Source organism: Motacilla alba, chromosome 5 (assembly GCF_015832195.1).
Source record: "Motacilla alba alba isolate MOTALB_02 chromosome 5, Motacilla_alba_V1.0_pri, whole genome shotgun sequence".
NCBI classification, from domain to species: domain Eukaryota; kingdom Metazoa; phylum Chordata; class Aves; order Passeriformes; family Motacillidae; genus Motacilla; species Motacilla alba.
The window spans coordinates 25,034,486-25,052,412 of record NC_052020.1 but is presented as its reverse complement, the minus strand read 5'-3'; the positions used below and the strand labels follow the sequence as shown (position 1 = coordinate 25,052,412).

The window sequence follows — 17,927 nt, the reverse complement described above, 5'->3', positions numbered from 1 at the left end:
TCAGCCAAAATACAACAGATGTGATATTAGCATGTTGTCTAAGATAATTTGATTTCATAAAGTTCTCAAGCAGAAGTGTAAGATCGTGAGTCTCCTGTTCCATGTTCCCACACATAGGTATTTTACCTCTACCGTGATTGTGTTTTTATTGCCTTCTGCAGCAGCTCCCTTCCAAACCTACAGCAGTATGTCTATTTCAGCATTTCCTATCACAAGGAAATTTCCTGTCACAAAGAGATACATGCCAAGTTGCTCTACATCATCCAGATTATATTGATCAAAGTTATATAAACTTTAGAAGGAACAGTTTGATCATTCTTATGTCTTATACAATCTCCTGAAGACATCAGCCTGCAGCCACCTTATTCCATTGTTCTCCATTTTTCTTGTCTTTCTTTTGCCGTAATTGGTGATAGGATAGGATTGAGCAGGCCTATTTTTCATTCAGAACCATCAAGGATTCAACCTCCCGTTTTTAGTGATAGTGACAGAAAATACTGATAAGCTATTTTCAGAAGTATTGAGTTGAAATCAAAACTCTCATTTTGATTTGTATTGGACTGGATGAAAATAAGAGCTTGGCCAGCTCTGGATCCAAGGCCATATAACATCTGTTCCCCCTCTTCTTTTCTTGCAGGGCACTAGGACATGGTGCATTTGGTGAAGTTTATGAGGGAACTGTGGTAGGCATTGCAGGGGACCCCAACCCTCTACAAGTGGCTATCAAGGTCAGTACCCACAAATTTCTTCTACAACAATGATTACCCATAAGAGCCATGTTATCACTATTCCAGCTGGAAATGCATGTGTATCACATGTATAATGGCATATGCATATGTGTGATGCACGCTTGGACACATTGCTGCATCCAGGCATTATCAGCTTTGATTTGAGTGCTTTCTCACAAGTTTTTCCACATGATGTATTTTAAAATCTGTGTTGTTTCTCAGTTACTTTCCTTTATACTGAGAGTAGTGCTTTTCTACTGTATGTGAAATTTTCAGGTAGTCTTTTGATATTGCAGTGTTAAGGATGCTGTTGTGAATATATATTGCAATTTCACAATAATTTCTCTGTCATTAATGGCAAGAGACAATAGGCTGGTTTTATCTGAAATTACTGCTGTTGCATCAGGATTTGTCAATTACTCAGCCCTGAAGTTAAGGATGCTCATATTCTGCTTCTGTTATTTTATAAGCTTGTGACTCAGAGAAACAAATCTACATCCATGAGTTCAGCTCAAGAACATAGCCTTCATTAATTAAAAAAAAGTTCTGCTGTTATTCATCCTGTCTTTCATGTCATGAACTTCCCTGTGCCACTGTACAAATGTGGGTGAAAACTCAGGACACTAATTAGCAGTTGGAACTGTCCAACTCAGTTTCACTAGCCAGACTGGAAGAAGCACCAGAGCCCAGTGGCAAGCAGAAGATCAGTATGTCATTCATTTGTGGTAATCCAGTTCATCTGTATCAGCAAAAGATGTCCAAATCTGCTGGCAGGAAAGAAAGTTACAGGTACATGTGACACAGATATTTAAATCAAGTGTCTGTGTGTGTCATGTGACATGCAAGCATGTGCTGCAATGTGGACACAAAGAAAGAGAATAAATAGCAACTGTCATTTTAAAAAACCTTTCTGGGTCTGTATGTCCCCATCTAATATTTTTCTTGATGTGTACCTGAAGATATTTTTGTTCCAGAATTGTGCATAGAGTTCAATTCACACACACACAAAAATTTCAAGTAGGTCACTGTTTCCTATCCTGACTTTACGAGCAAATGGGTCACATGCAGTGCAATAAACTGGGCACTGAAAGGACAAGCCCCTGCTCTTAGGTGCCTGAGGTGATTTATATGTTACATGCTCATTCTTTTTTTTTTTCCTTTTTTTCCCTGGTGGTCACACAAATATTTTCAATTCTTTGGTGGGATGGCCCTCACTGCCTTTACCTCTCAACAGACCCTGCCAGAAGTCTGCTCTGAGCAGGATGAGATGGATTTCCTGATGGAAGCATTGATTATCAGGTATAGTTTAAGGGGCTTTTTTACTGATAGTGGGCAGGGGGAAAAAGAGTAATGCAGGTAATCACAGAATACTTTATTCCCTTGCCTGTGTTCAGAAAATAAGTTCAGTCTTATTTTTCACCAGATGGCATTTTAGTAGTATGTAAGGTACTACTTGTTTATCTCAAACAAGTTAACTGAGGTTCTTTTGTTGCCTGTCTCTGGTGCTTTAAGACCAGTAGGCAACTTGTCTGCACACAGCAGAGGGATGGAGAAGAGAATCAGAAGGACAAGAAGGCTCATGGTTGAGATAAAAACAGTTTAATAGGTAAAGCAAAATCTGTGTGAGCAAGCCAAGCAGCGTTGAAGAATTCCTTCCCTACTTCCTGTGAGCAGGCATGTGTTCAGCCATCCCAGGAAAGCAGGACTCCATCAAGCACAGCAGCTACTTGGGAAGACAAATGCCAAACTCTGATTGACCTTTTCCCCTCCTCCTCCTCCTCCTTTCCTCAGCTTTTAAAGCTGAGCATGACACCATGCAGTATGGGATGTCCCTTTGGTCGGTTGGAGCCAGCTGTCCTGGCTGTGTCCTCTCACAACCTCTTGTCCTCATAGCCTTCTCGCTGCGGGGGAGGTGTGTGTGTGTGTGTGTGTGTGTGAAAAACCTTAATGCTGTGTAAGTAAGCTCAGCAGTAAGCTAAAATATCAATCTGTTATCAGCACTGTTTTGATCACAAATATAAAATATAGCACCATATGAGCTACTGTGAGGAAAATTAACTCTATCCCACCCAAAAATCATTACAATTGAACAAAAACTTTGGTTGATTGGTTCTGCTCATCCTGTTCAAAGGAGTAAGAAAGTGTAACATTTTTGTACAAACATGTTCTGCATTTGATTTGATGTCTTTGCAAGCTTGACAGAACCTTTATAAGGTCCTATGTGCATGACCCTCTGATAGTGAATTACAAGATCTATAAAATCGCCTTGGAAAAGATAACAGACAGCCACTCCTATTACCACCTGTACTTTAGGTATTCCAGCCTTAGAATTCACTTCATTAACAGAAATCCATAATCTGAAAACAATAGTAGGATCATGGATGACTTTAAAATAGTAGCATAGTCAAGGTTAATTGTAAGTACTTGGAATTTATTTATTTTGAATTTGTGCAATGTGCAGTTCCTCTTCTCATTGTCTGGCCCAGCTCACGCTTAGATGCTGATTTTCTGCTATTAAATCATGAATCTCATGGCATAGTGCCACTCCCTATAGTCTGCAAGAAATTTGGTAGCTGAACAGGAGGTAACACTGATATATGTTTTTTTAAAGAGCAATTTTAATCAATTAAGGAGTGCCTTGATTCACTTAGTAGCATGACTCTTTCTCTTCCCCAACTTCCTTTCTATTTTTAGTTCCTTTATTATCCAGGTAATCATTATCTAAGGGAAGATACTGCTGTCTAATGACTGAGTCTTACCGTGCTTCGTGACAAGCTCAGCTTCCTTTTATAAAAAGCAGAATCACATAAGCAGCTGCTGCAGTACGTATTAGCTGAGTCCCTCTGGCAGACTAAACACTGAGTCTCCCAAACTAGACAGTACTATGTCTAAAATAACCAGTGCTGAATTAAAATTCCTACCAGCCAGGACTTTGTATCACAAATGCCAATGAAATTTGCACGCTTAACTTTCTTATTCCTCTCATGTCATTCTTGTCTTCAGTCAGTGTGTCCATTAAATTCTGTCTTCACAGACAAAAGACTCTGCTTTGCTTTTAGCTTTTCACACCTTCTGTTGAAGACTTTTCATGTACATAACCCTGTTCTTGGGGTTGTCATAACCAGAGAGGCATTTTGATATGGCTGAAGAATTTTTGGTAACCGCATAAGGATTTTCTTCAGTTCAGATTGTCAAATCTCAAGGCAGAATGAGAATGGATGGTTGTTGGCCAGGCACTAATGCTGTGTTTCTCTTCCATGTGCTGTGACCTTGGCTTTCAGTAAGTTCAATCACCAAAATATTGTGCAGTGCATCGGTGTCAGCCTACAGACACTGCCTCGTTTCATTCTGCTGGAACTCATGGCTGGAGGAGACATGAAGAGCTTCCTTCGGCAGAACCGACCCAGGATGGTGAGAGAGCTTCCCTGTGAGGCTTGTGATTGATTTTAGTATGACTGCTTTTATGTTTTTCTCAACTGGATAAAGGCACTGAAGCCAAGCTAGGCTGTGTGTGTGTCCCAGCTTCCACAGACTTCTGGATACCCGTGTCTGTTTGCTTGATGCAAGCAGGTGTCAGTGAGACAAAATCAAAGCAGGGCAAGAAACTCCAGTAATTGAGAAGGTAAAATCCTGTCTTGCCATTCTAGACTTCTCTGTCAATTTGACTATAAATAATTAGTATTTCTTTTTTCAATACCTGCTTTGTTTTCTCTGCACTGTGATGGCACGTGAGGAGCTAAAGTTATAATCAGAATTCCTAGCACTAAGTCCTCAGCAGGTGTGCATCGGCACCATATGGAGAGGTACAAATTTATACCAGTTGAAGATCTGAGCCTAATTTATTTGATGCATCTCAGACTTTGATTAGCAGACTAGTTATTTCTAACTACACTGTTAGAAATTTCTTTTTACCCTTCCTGAGAGCAATAAAGTTCCTAGAAGAAAAAATTTCCCTATGGAGAACTATGTAAAGGGGATGAAAATAAGCAAGGCTCCTGGAAAAAGTTTTTTGTATTGTTCTTAGGGAAGTGCTGATGGTGAAGGGTTAGTACCAGTCCTGGAGTCCTGTAATAAAGCATCCCTTTTTGCATACTGCTCCTGAGGGTAATCACTGTTCTTCTACAAGGTACAAATAAGCTGATGAATGGTGATGTTGGTGTAAAGGTGTGCACTTCTGCATTTTTACTCTCTCTCTCTCTCTCTCTCATTTATGCACTAATTTCTGTTGATAATTTATTGACTCACTCTTTTAAAAGTGGGTGTTTTTTTATTCTCTTCTATCTCACCTTTTAAACCCGCTTTTCTTTTGACTTCACATAACACAGTAGGGAATAGTTCTCTCCCACCCCCTTTAACAGGCTATTCACACCAGGCCATAAGTCTCTTCCCAGATTGCACTCATGTACAGTGCTCAAGAGAGGTGAAATCTCCCGAAAGTTTTTGGGATTAAACAAGATTTTGCTCATTTTCTAATTCTTTGCTTTGATCTACTTTATGTTCCTCTTTGCTCCTGACTCATTTAAGCCTTCTCCCATCCTGTATGTATATCTCTCCCTTTCCCTTCTTCTTTCCTTCTCTGACTATACCCTGCCTCAATGATATTCTTCTACTTCACTATCCTTCCCTTACCATTTCATGTCCTTTTCCAGAATCAGCCATCCACACTAACAATGCAGGACCTGCTGAATATAGCTAGGGATATTGCCTGCGGCTGTAAATATCTGGAAGAGAATCATTTCATCCACAGGTGAGGAGAAACAGTCTCTTCTGATGTGTCTCAAGGTGCATCAGGCTCATACACTTTCTATTTGCAGTGGATTAGACAGGACTAATCTCCACAGAGGAGACAGATTATTTCCTCTCCCAATGCAGGCTTGTGCTTAGATGACCAAGTGGATCTCCCTGGGATTTTTTAGGAGTTAGGTTCTGCACTGCTCTTTGCAGTCCTGGTGGGAGGGCAGTGGTCTGTTCCAAGTGAAAGGGCTTAAGTACTAATTTTCGGATGCCTGCGATGTAGAGACAGTTGAGATTAGCCCTGTAGTCCACTAGATGGTAGTGTCACTCTGTGTTGGCTGATAAGTCAGTAAGGTATTTATTTCCTTTCTCATCTCCCTATCTTGACTTAAATGCTTTCCCTATCTCACCAGCACAGGACAATCCATAATATTTGAGCCAAAGACTAGAGAAGGGTAGAGCAAGGACGACAGGAGATAAAAACACATCTCATGCTTCCTTCCCAGCTCAATGTCTGACCTGCTTGCATGGTCTTAGGAAGCCCATATTTATTTCTTCAAATTCCTTTTTGCTCATTTGTTGAGCAAAAAATGTTGATATATCATGCTTCAAGTAAGACCAAATTATTATAGAGGGCATAAGGTTGTAGTTACCCTTTAAAAATTCTGGTTGGGTATCGAAATCCTTTATTTTTGATTTAGAATTGTTTCAGCTCATTATGTTCCTAGGCATAGTGGGCAGCTGGATTCCTTACTGTGAAATGCATGCTGTGTTCAGTGCTTGTGTGTAAAGGAGAGGAGAGCCCTTGCACACCAGAGGGTCACACAGGCTCTAACCAAACCAAGGTGCAGCCTGGAGATGTGTAGGCAGGCAATTGACTCACCCACATGTGCAGCATGTGTGGGGCTGCACAGCACAGAGCTGGGAAACAGTGGGCAGGGGCTGGAGAAATCCAGGGAAACAATGGCAAACAGCCGTTGGAGCGAAAAGCCAGGAGGTCGAGATATGGGAATCTGTTATATGGCTTTATGATTAGAACATTTGAAACAGATTTCTACTGTTTATATTGCAACAATAAGGAAGTTCTGGTGGAAAAGAGTTAGAGATTTCTGTCATTAAAAAAGAGCAGTAAGAACATGCAACAGGTTTTGGCTCTTGGATCTCTCAATAACTATGTGAGAGGATCAGTATTCTAATTGGAAACATCTGAGTTAATCACTACAGCATTATATTTTAGAATCCTTACTGTAATAGTAACAGCAGCGTGTGACTTTAAAAATAAAAAACCTCTGGGTCAATCTTTGCACTGTTAGATCTCTAATATAAGCAACCTGGGAACAGATTCATTTTGTCTTAGACAGCAATTCAATAAATCTGAACACAAGGAATTTCCCTCAGGTTTTGTGTTAGTATTTGTTAGTGATGGCAGCATTGCTTAGAGTGGGTTGGGAGATGAAGAAGGCTTTCATTACAGATATTAGGAATCCTAGGGGTAAAAGGTAGTGTAGTGGGGTTGTAGAGAGGTTTCTACAGGGCAGAAATTGTCATCTAGTAGTCAGAGGTAATAATAGAAGAGAAAGTTGAACCTGACTTCCAAATCCTCAGAGATTTTTTCAAGGTTGGCAATGGAAAGAAACATATGAGTTGTTCAAGGAGCTTATTTTTCTTGGCAGTCAACGGGACCCCCACAGTGCTATGATTCTAATGACTTTCTTTTCAGAATGCATATTTAAAATTAACTGAAATATTTTAGCCTAGGCCACAAAGGCCTCACTTCCATTTCTCACTAGCTAAACTTGCACCCAGCTAACAGCTGCTTCCATGTGGAGCTTTGACCAGTTCCATGGGAGATATCCAGAAGTAACAAAGCAAAAGATTACCAAATCTGGTTCTACATAACTTTTCAAGCAGTTTACTAAGACTGTGCAACAGCATCATGTCTGTAACTGATGAGGACACTGCTGAGATGTCCCTCTTTAAAAAAAATAGAGCGAGAAAGAAATCTGTCATAATGTGGTTGAAGCAAAAGAGGCTAGGTCTGTTCCTCTTCTGATACAGATGCTGTTTTCTGTCTTAGTGAAAGAAGGTGTGAATGGGGACAGCTTGGCAGATGCTGGGTAGAAGATATAATTCAAATACAGTTTAAGAACTGTGATTAACGAAAATGATAATGTAACTGGAATTCTTTCATATTTTAACAGGGCTCTTCACATTTGTTTAAAGATTACTCAAGTAAGATTTGCAGGAGTGGGTCTAATCCTTTTTCTTTATTCCTTTAACTACTTAAGAGTTTAGAATTAGAATTAATTTTAATTTTTTTTAAGAGATATAGCTGCAAGGAATTGCCTTTTGACCTGTACTGGAGCAGGACGAATAGCCAAAATTGGTGACTTTGGAATGGCCAGGGATATTTACAGGTAAGTGAAGGTCAATTTCAGTTCTGTGAGTAACTCAGTAATCTGTATAATTATGACAGGTTGTAACTGTTTCATGATATGTGAAGCAGTGGATTCAGCCATTAGGGGTCTGAATTTGATGAGCAGTTAACTAACTTGTGTTAACAGACTGTAAATTAACAGGTGTATGCTTATGAACCAATCCACTTCAACTGTGGTCCCAGGAAACTACAAACACTTTTGGACACTAAACCAAGCACAGGCAAATTTATTAGCTATTTGATCATAAATAATCTTAAATTTAAATTAAAATTAAAACCCCCCCCAGCAACCATAATTATCACTTCATGATGTCATGAAGACTTGCCACATCAACACCCTGTGCAAAACATTGGCAAGTTTGATGTCTTCAGCTGTGCACAAGAACATCCTTGGTTTCCATCTCAGTTGCAAAGAAGATATAAAATCCTGCTTCAAAGCACTGTTTGTGTTGATGACTTTTCCTTTTTCTCACTTGGCCCCCACTGTTACTTGCAATCCCCAGCTGCTGTTACTGTGGTGATAAGATCTTTTCTGTATCGAAGCCCTTTCAGGCAGTGTGACATTCTCTGTGTATTTCATCTTTCCCAGAGCAAGTTACTACCGCAAGGGAGGAAGAGCCATGCTTCCTGTCAAGTGGATGCCACCAGAAGCTTTTCTAGAGGGCATTTTCACCTCCAAGACTGACACCTGGTAATAAATGTCTTTTAATTACTTCTGCTACTCACTAAAAAGCATCAAGAAATGTACTGCTCAAGAAAAAAAAAGTGTGCTCAGCAGTAACCTTAAAAAAGTCTGAATTTCCCAGAGAAATACAGTAAGTCTTCCCACTGCATTCAGTAGAAGTATGGCTAAAGAATCCAGAATAAGAATTTAAATGTCGAATGTAAATAGAGGTAATAAAAATTTGCTATTCATAAAAGTAGAATATCACAAAAAGCCAATCAAGAAGTAAAAGGCAAAAGCAGATTAGATTCTCAGGAAGTCGCAGTTAAAAATTGACACAAATATCATCAAATACTTCCCTCAGCCTTCAGAAATTTCCAGTTTCCATCAGTGACAGGGTCTGCTTATATCCCTTGTAAATTACACTCTCTGTACCACCCAGGATTACTTTTTTTTATATTTTTTCTTGTTGCATATAGGTTGCATATGACAGCAGGTTTAATCAGAAGTCCTTGCTGGTTGCTGAGGAAACAATATTTATATACTGATTTCTCATACAACTTGAGCTTTCTTAAAAATAAGCACCCCCTCAACAGTAGCACATTCATGCACAGGTGCTGGGGTATGGAAGCTTTCCAGTTGCTTAAGAACGCTTCTTTCTCTGTACAGCAGATCCTTCAATATGCTGTACTGAGGCATTCCCTCAAATGCCACACTGACCCAGTTTCCTGAAGTTGTTAGCGATGCCGGAAGACAAGGATTGCTTATCAGCGCCTAGCTGTGAGCAGCCAGCACTAAATATTTTGGAGGAAAGTGCCACAGTTCCTGTGATCAGCTATTATAAGTAACATGCATATACTGGAAATTACTTTGACCTTTGTAGCAAAAAGTGACTGAAAATTCTGACCCTGCTGACATCCTGGCAGAATTCTCTTGACTTCCTTTTGTCTAAGTCATACATAATTCCTAGTGGCACTATCTGACCTGTGGATGTAAAAAAAGCACAACCAAATCAGAAATGCTGCTGCCTTTCATGGATGTCTCTCCCTTGATTTTATACTTGAGCATCTTGTTCTGAAACACTGATTCAAATATTAAGGAAACATTTGAAGGTCCCTGTCTGACCATGTAGGAGCCACTCCAGAAGTCACACTTGCACCACTTGAGCTGGGTAGAGGCCCCTTTACAGCTACACCCCCACACTCACAATCAGACCAGGTTTCCTTACCAGGTTGGCCCCAGGTTTCCCATAGCAGGGCCTCAGAGGTCGGGATACTTAAAATAATTTAATCAAGATGCAGTAACAAAAGAACGACTTGAGCTCCTTCCTTTGAGGAGGGGCCCCAAACAAAGGAAGCCCTGGGCTTTTATACCCTCACAGTCTGAATGTGCCAAAGTCTGGAGTCACTGGCTCCTGCTGTGTCTATAAGTGTTTGGTCACCTGGAGATGCCACAGGTCCTCGTCCCATGTTTTGCAGAGGGTCGGTGCCAGATGACAGCCTCTTGCCTTGGGCTTCTGCCACCCAGAGCTCAACCTGCAGCCAAATTACCAGCACCAAATGTATTCCTCAACACAAACATCTCAAGCTTTCCCAACTAAGGCAAGAAACATCCATGCCAGATCTAACAGTTCTTTTTAGTTAGACCATACACAGTCAAGGGTGCTTTGGCATTTCCTGCTCCACTAATAATGAATGCAGCAGAAAGAGCACCTTCAGAGTTACTAAATATTTTGAAACCTCTGCAAAACTTGTTTTGGAGCTTGAGCAAAGGTTTTGATTGATTGGAGTGTCTTCTTACGTAAACATTGACTCAATCACACTAATTGCATATTACTGTCATTGGACTGCAGCTTTGAAAGGTCACTGCTCTGGTGTTGCCTACACAGCTACAAGCTAGGCTTGTGGAGCACAAATGAAACCTGATTGGTATTTTTGGTTGGTTTCTGACACAGGTCCTTTGGAGTGCTGCTTTGGGAGATTTTCTCCCTAGGCTACATGCCCTACCCTTGCAAAACCAATCAAGAAGTGCTGGAATTTGTCACCAGTGGAGGAAGAATGGATCCACCAAAAAACTGTCCAGGGCCAGTGTGAGTATTTCCTTACTCTCACAAGCCAAGGTAGAGTGCATGTCAAAAACATGGATAAAGACACCTCTACTCAGGGAATGGTGATTGTCCTCTGTGTTAGGTGGGTATTGCTAAATATGTCTTGAGCTACTGCCTCTTGCATGCAGCTTAGAACACTACAGGATTTGCTGTAAATAGCAGGTCCCCAATCAGGCAGGATCCAGGGATATAGAAATGATAGATCCACTTTTGCACTCTTTTTTGAGCCATGTACCAAGTGTACCTTGGACTCCTGATCACTTTATACAGAATAATCTTGATTAATTTTTTTTTTCTTTTTTTAACTTTAAGGTACCGGATCATGACACAGTGCTGGCAGCACAGTCCGGAGTATCGGCCAAACTTCTCTACCATTCTGGAAAGGATCAAGTATTGCACCCAGGTACTGGTCTTTGGTATCCAGGTGGATGATAATTCATTGAATGCCAACTATTCAAAGACATTAGCTTTAGACCCTAAGGCAAGTGAAGGGTCCTGGCAGACTGATGTAATTATGTTACTAGTAACGTAACTAGCAACATGGTGGTGCTGTTGGCTCTTTTCCAGTGTCCATCCTCACTCTCCCATCTTCCTCCCAGCCATAATGAGCATACACTGTGTAAATGGATGCTTTTAGCTTCTCCGCTTGTTCACTTGCAAAATGTCCTTCATTTTGTGATGGAAAGGTATTTAGATCTCTTTCAAGGTCCATATTCTGACCTTGCCTAATGTTGCTCAAAAGGCACAGCTGAATAGCTACGGAGTGGAGAGGGGGAATGAAATGGCACAGTGAGTTCACCATCCGGTAGCATTTAACAGCTACAGGTCTGGATCCAACTTCTCAAAAGAGAAATTTTATACTACAGACCCCCAGCTTAGTCACTGATTTCAATGAAGCACAGTTTCTTCTCAAAGGAGACATGTAAGTCTCAACAGCATGTGATGTCCAGATGGAACATATCACCTAGTGTGATGTGCAGGAGTATTGCCCAAACTGGTGACAGTCACCCTGAACATGTAACAGATTCTTGTCTCTCTTTTTCAGGACCCTGATGTGATCAACACTGAGCTGCCCATGGAGTGTAGCCCTGCACCAGAGGATGAAGGCAGTATGGTCATGCGCCCAAACATTTCCAGTGGGATAGTGCCACTGCTAGTAAGCCCTTCTCTCACCCCTCAGACAGCACCTAAGACACTGGCATCCCACCATGCTGGGCACAAACTTGTACAATGTCCGCAAGAGCTTCTGGTGGAGAACCTGAGCAATCGGACTGCCCGAGGGCCCAGCCTGCCATGCCTCAGTGATTTCAACAGTGGGTCATGGTTCCAGCAGACCTCAAACCAGAAGCTGGAGCCTAGCAACCCATCCGCCCATAGACTTAAAAACAAAACAAAAAATCTTTGGAACCCAACATATGGGTCATGGGTGCTAGAGAATATCTGTCACTTCAGTCCCAGCTCCAAGCTCAAAGCAAATCCAGAGCGGGAAGATTCAGGCTTTGATGGAAATTGCAGTTCTCCTAGCTCTCGGGCATCTCCAGCATCTCCAAGTCAAAGTAACTGCCCTCACCTGGATATCAGTGGGATTGAACTGGTGAAACTCCAGACTTTCCCCTGTGGCAATGTAAATTATGCTTATGATGACCTATGCTATAGTGCCGAGCACCAGCCATCAGCCTTGGCAGAGGTCAGAGCAGCTGTGCTAAGGAGCTCCAGTCTGCACAGAGATGAAAAGCCTTTTTGTAAAAAAGAGAAAACATCAAGAGAGAGAGACTCTGGTCTGTCTTTGTCAGATGACCTGAGTGTTACTCCAGTATAGTAGAAATGGTTCTTCCAAAGATCAAGGAATGTGTGTGTCTGGAAGGACTGCTTCCTATTTCACTAACTTCCTCCACTTTAGTTCCATCAGATGGGTGAAGTTTCAACATCAGCAATGTTCTGCTTCCTCTGTCTACCTGCTGGATCCCACATTGTTAAAGACACTTGCATTTCTGTCTCTGTCCTTCAAATGTGTTCCACTGAACCAGCTTAGAAGTGGAGAACAACGGCATTGTTTGTCTGATTCAGAGTACAGTTCCTTAGGAAAGAACCGCTTTTCAATCTGCTCAGGTGAAAAGAAATGGACCTACCATCCAGCTGCAGTATTTGGATGGAAATAATGACCAACACAGGTTGTGCTTCTTTCTGAACCAAGAATCTAAAAATGTGTGCTGTGCCAGCAGCAACCAACTTGCAAAGGCTGCTACATTCCTGAGAGCTTTTTACAGTCCTGGTGAATTACTAATGCTTATGCACTATAAGGGAAGTAAAAAAAAATAGCAGCCACATTTGCATCTGTTTTATTAGTAGACCTTGTGGAAGCTATTGCTCAAATTGGAAGCAGTAGGAAGAATGAAGAAAAAAATCAGGCTCCTCTGAGCATGTGCTTTGTAAACAAGCAATGAAGAGGAAAACATTTACCATTAAAAAAAGCAGTAGCTGGTGGAGCTGATAATATTCCTTTGAGTAGTGAAGGAAAAGTACTGCTTGCCTCATGGTGTTGCTTTCCTCACAGCTCCTGGCATCGAAGGGGCAGGTGGTTTTTCAAGGAAGGGTGAGCTACATGGTGTGATGAGAAATAGACTGTCTTTATCTTTTAATGGACTTTACTTAAAATGAACTTCATTTTTGTAAGTATTTTGATATTCAGCATTAATTCTCTGTGCTGTGTTGGTAAGAACTTAGCTGAGGTTCTTGGGTAACTATCTAGTATTTGGTATGATAGAGTTCTTGGTTTTAATACTCTGAGGTAGAAAGTAATGCAAAGGAGAGGAATAGTGAAGGGAAATCTAATGCAAACCTCACTTAGGGTGTTCTTTTTACAGGAAAGTAGAATAGCTCAACCACTTGAGAAAGCTAAAGCCATGACATGGCTTCACACAGCTGAGCAGGTAGTAATTGTTCCTTGCCTGGCAAGTGCAGACTTGCTCATAAAGGTAGTCATTTGTTTCCAAGACAGCTCATTTCTAGGGTTTTCTTCAGTTGTTTAGGATCTAATAAATTCATGTTTGCGGATTAAAACTGCAAAATAAGGAGACTGAAAAGGCAAATAATTTGGTTTAAGTCTGAACAGTCTTGGAAGCATTCTGTTCTTGTACCACTCCTGAATGTCACACCTACGGTGTGACCTACAGTGGCAAATTACATGGTGTCTGTGTGTGTAATCAAGTTGTGTAGTGAGATGCCAGTTGTAGACTTCTCCAATTCCTTTCTGAGGCAAGAGGTTCTCTGGTATATGCTTTATGCTTCGTGATCAGCTGCATCAGCCTGAAGGCGCAGGCTAGCAGGTGATGGCTGGCTTTGACCACAGACTTCCTGTCCTTTACATCAGTCAGGCTGGACACTACTGAACTGTGGTAAGGAAAATCATAGAGTGAAGAGTCTGAATCCATCCTCAGTGAAAGGCATCTTCAGCACAGGTTTATGCTTTATTGGTCTGACTTTCTATCTGTTCCACACTTTGTATAGTTTTAGGCCTTTGACTTTAGAATGGACAGTTTTATACAATGTCAATTCAGACCATACAAATATCTTAAGAGCAGGTGTCAAGAGGATGGGAGCAGACTCATTTTAGTGGCACCCAGCAACAGGACAAGGGACAACAGGCACAAACTGAAACATAGGACATTCTACCTGAGTATGAAAAAAACCACTTGTTTACGTTGCGGGTGACAGAGCACTGAAACAGGTAGCCCAGAGAGGCTGTGTAGTCTCCTGCTCTGGAGACACTCAAAACCCACCCAGACATGGTCCTGTGCAACCTGCTGTAGGTAAACCTACTTGAGCAGAGAGGTTGCACTAGATGATCTTTGGAGGTCTCTTTCCACACCAATCCTTCTATGATTTCCAGACATAAAGGGTGATGATGGCCACCTTTCAGCAAAGACCCACATATGGTGTGGAAATAATTCTAAATCCGTAGTTTTGTAAAATGACAAATAGTCAGAAGAGACGGGTCCCTCTGTGTGGGGCAAATTTCAACAGAAGTGTGGGGACTGATGGGTTCAGTGACCATGGCAGATGAATGACCTTGCCTCATTCCCTTCTTCCCATTTCACCTTTGCTTTAGCTCTCTAGCTTCTCTCACATTTAGTTCATTGCCTGTCCTGTCTTATATCCAGGAGTTGCTACAGCCCAGTTGGATGAGGCAGAAGAGCCCATTTAGCAGGAAACTTTCTCATTCTTTCCTCCTGCAAAGGCTAATATTTTTGGTCATATTTCAGACTGGCCACCTCTGGACCATGCTAGTCAAAAATAAATGCATTTACTTTTAACTAATTGGAATTTCATCAGTTTGTCCTTACCTTTCAGATTGTATTACTTTTATGGTTCATACATTAGTAGGTTTTTTTCCCCAAAAAAGATGACCTATCAAACTTTACAGTAGTGGTGACTTGGTGCCAGCAACTTGGCCCCTTCCTCCCTGAATATAAGGCCACAGCAGAGTGCAGTGAACGTGGCTCAGCTGCAGTGGATGTGATGCCAGCTCATTCTTCAGCCCTTGTCTGTCCTGAGCAGAGCACTGATGGTCATGGCCATGCTTTTGCAGGCCCATTATGACTCTGCTTTCAATTCTCCTCAGCCATTAACAGGGGCAGGAAACTGGTGGCAATAACAGTGAAATACTGGCTTGTTCAGAAGCCATGGGACAATAACTGTACTACCTTCTCAGAGACTTTTAATGAAGTAGCAGAGAGAAGACAGTTCTTCATATTTTTAAATGACTATAAAATATCCCAAGATTCCAGTGAGAAGCAGGCATGATCTCTACTGTCCAGATGGTTACCCAGCTTGAGCTACCACTGTTTTTCCCATGAAGCACTTGCCTCAACATAACTCACAAATTTAGAAAGGCCAGTAGTGGATAAAACCAGGGAAGCTATTGAAAAGTGAAGTGAGAGGAGAGCACAGTTCTATAACCAGTGCCAGGGGCAGTCTTGGCTGCAGCTATGCCTTCATCTTATAAATAAAGTGCAAGTCCAGCACATCAGACAAATACCTGATTTTACTGAACAGTTGCATCAAGGTACTCATTTACAGGAAACATACAGACAAAGTTGCACTGAGACTGAACAGACTTCTATCCTGACCAGGATCTTATCCCTAAGAGTGATCAAGAGTGGGATGTTGAAGAGCAACTGTAAGAATAGAGTAAGCATATACTGATTATTTATTTCCAAAGCAGACTCTGATGGTTTACAACAGCATTTAGCTCAGGGCTGCACTGAGCCAGATGCAGTCTTTTCTAAAAAGACAAGAGATGGAGATGCAGGTACCAAATGGGCACTGAAAGAAAGAGCTCGGAATTTTAAAAGAATCTGCATTAGCAACCTCAATGGTCTTAACTCTCCCAAATGGAATGATCTTCTGTCAGCATATTGCCATGAATCTTTGACCTGTAACAATCTTTTTTTAGATGTTGTTTAAAAACCATCACAATGAATTTTTGATTAATATCCCAGAAGAAATAATGTTAGTATTTGTCCTGTTGCGAAGTTGAATGTTACATACTGTACAAACCATTTTATCTCAAAAGAAAAAATAACAATTACAGTGATACACACTACGACCTTCAGTCCTTCATTTCTGAGACTGAAACTTACTGTTTGTACAATCAGAGATTGTACAAACAATCAGAGATTTCATAGTGCTCAACTGCTAGCACTGCAAAATGTAACTGCTTTTTATTAAGGAGACATTTTTAGTGCATCACCAATGAGTTAAACCCATAGTGTTAAAATTAGATTAATTTGGAAACAGGAAGCCAAAACCCAATTTTGTTTCCTAGAGGAATGACATGAGCTGGAGATCTGGGATTAATTCAGTCCTATAATCCATGTGAAGTCCTCCACTACTTCCCTACTGCAGAATCAGCCATTTATAGGGTTGTTATAAATTGCTCTTCCTGATAGGCGTCTGTCTTTTAACATTACCAAATTGGTTTTTAATTGTATGTATATAGTTGTTTTTTGACTGCTTAGCATTAATACTTAACGTTGCTTCACACAACCTCATATTTTAAAGAAGGGAGTGATTAACAGAAGATGAAACAATAATGGAAATTTCAATTTGTCTTTCTCTGCTTTTTCACATTTGTTGATAGTCCTGCTTCTCATTTCTTTGTAATCCTTCTCTCCTCAATATAAATGCTTTGCATCTTCATGTTTTCCTTTAAACAAACAGAATTTTTAATTGCACAGATTTAAGGTGTCTCCCCTCATACAATCCTTTTCCTGAGCTACATTCTCAGTTAAACTGCCCATGGGCTGGTGTGCACTAAGAAAGCTTTCCAAGGGTGCTAAAATAGTTACGGGCTTTTGCAAGTATAACTTCACCTTCAAGCACTCTCCCTACTTTACTGAAAGAGAAGAAATTGCTGCTGCTGGGAATACTTTTTCCCCCACTGATGTATTTGCATCTCCACAGCTGTGTCAGAAAGGGACCAGACTTCCTTGAGCTGTGTGAGAGAGTTTCTCCTGTAGGCATGGCTGTGCTCTCTCCTCTTGGCTGTCCACCCTTCTCAATCCCACGCAGAGACCCTAGTGATACCATGCCTAACGTCTTCCCATCACACCACACAAATGGAAAAGGCACGTGAATAGCTTTTGTTTTGTCATCACCTCTGACCAAGGCAGCACTTCTGCCAAATTACCTTTCTGGGTGACTACTGTTCACAAGTAGATGTCACGCCTGCTTCTATGCAATTTAAAGCTAGACAAGTGTATATTTCTATATTTGCAACACAAAATAAAGAGACACTAATGGTGGATATTTGTTTCCCTCTCTTATAAGTACTCTTTGCACACTCTCTGTGGTAAGAATACACTCTCTCTTGCTGAGAAGTGCTGCCAGTCCTAGAGAGTTGAGCGCTTCTTCCCTGGGTCCACACAAAACTGCCCAAGGGAACAGTTTAGTGCTCTGAGTCTGACAAGTGCCTCTTGGTGCACTTTTTTTTTAGCTGTAGGCTATTCACTGAGATTTCTGAGACAGACCTTACCTTGAAGGAAGCTGACAAGCTTTGTGTGAATCAGGTTCTAAAGGTAACACCAATAGGTTTTGGAACCAAGCTCCACCATTTGGCTTCTGGTTTTGCTTTAGGAAGTACCACATGGTAAAGACTAAACGCAGTGAAACATACTGTTTTTCTCCCTTCCCTAAAGAAATTCTTGAAGAAAAGATATTATTCTCCCATGACCAAATCACAGTAGATGCAGTAGA

At 41.1% G+C, this 17,927-nt stretch overlaps 1 protein-coding gene across 3 annotated transcripts in view; it reads left to right on the top strand.

Moving 5' to 3' along the window:
* Positions 1-17,914, top strand: part of LTK (leukocyte receptor tyrosine kinase) — a 92,981-nt gene extending 75,067 nt beyond the window's left edge. For all 3 annotated transcript variants that reach the window (XM_038137450.1, XM_038137449.1, XM_038137451.1), the window contains 9 exons: positions 638-728; positions 1,963-2,027; positions 4,010-4,139; positions 5,378-5,475; positions 7,787-7,879; positions 8,489-8,590; positions 10,518-10,652; positions 10,983-11,073; positions 11,716-17,914. In XM_038137450.1, the coding sequence (XP_037993378.1) occupies positions 638-728; positions 1,963-2,027; positions 4,010-4,139; positions 5,378-5,475; positions 7,787-7,879; positions 8,489-8,590; positions 10,518-10,652; positions 10,983-11,073; positions 11,716-12,489 (1,579 nt within the window). In that variant the 3' untranslated portion in view covers positions 12,490-17,914. The remainder of the gene's footprint in view (positions 1-637; positions 729-1,962; positions 2,028-4,009; positions 4,140-5,377; positions 5,476-7,786; positions 7,880-8,488; positions 8,591-10,517; positions 10,653-10,982; positions 11,074-11,715) is intronic.
* Positions 17,915-17,927: the final 13 nt, after the last annotated feature.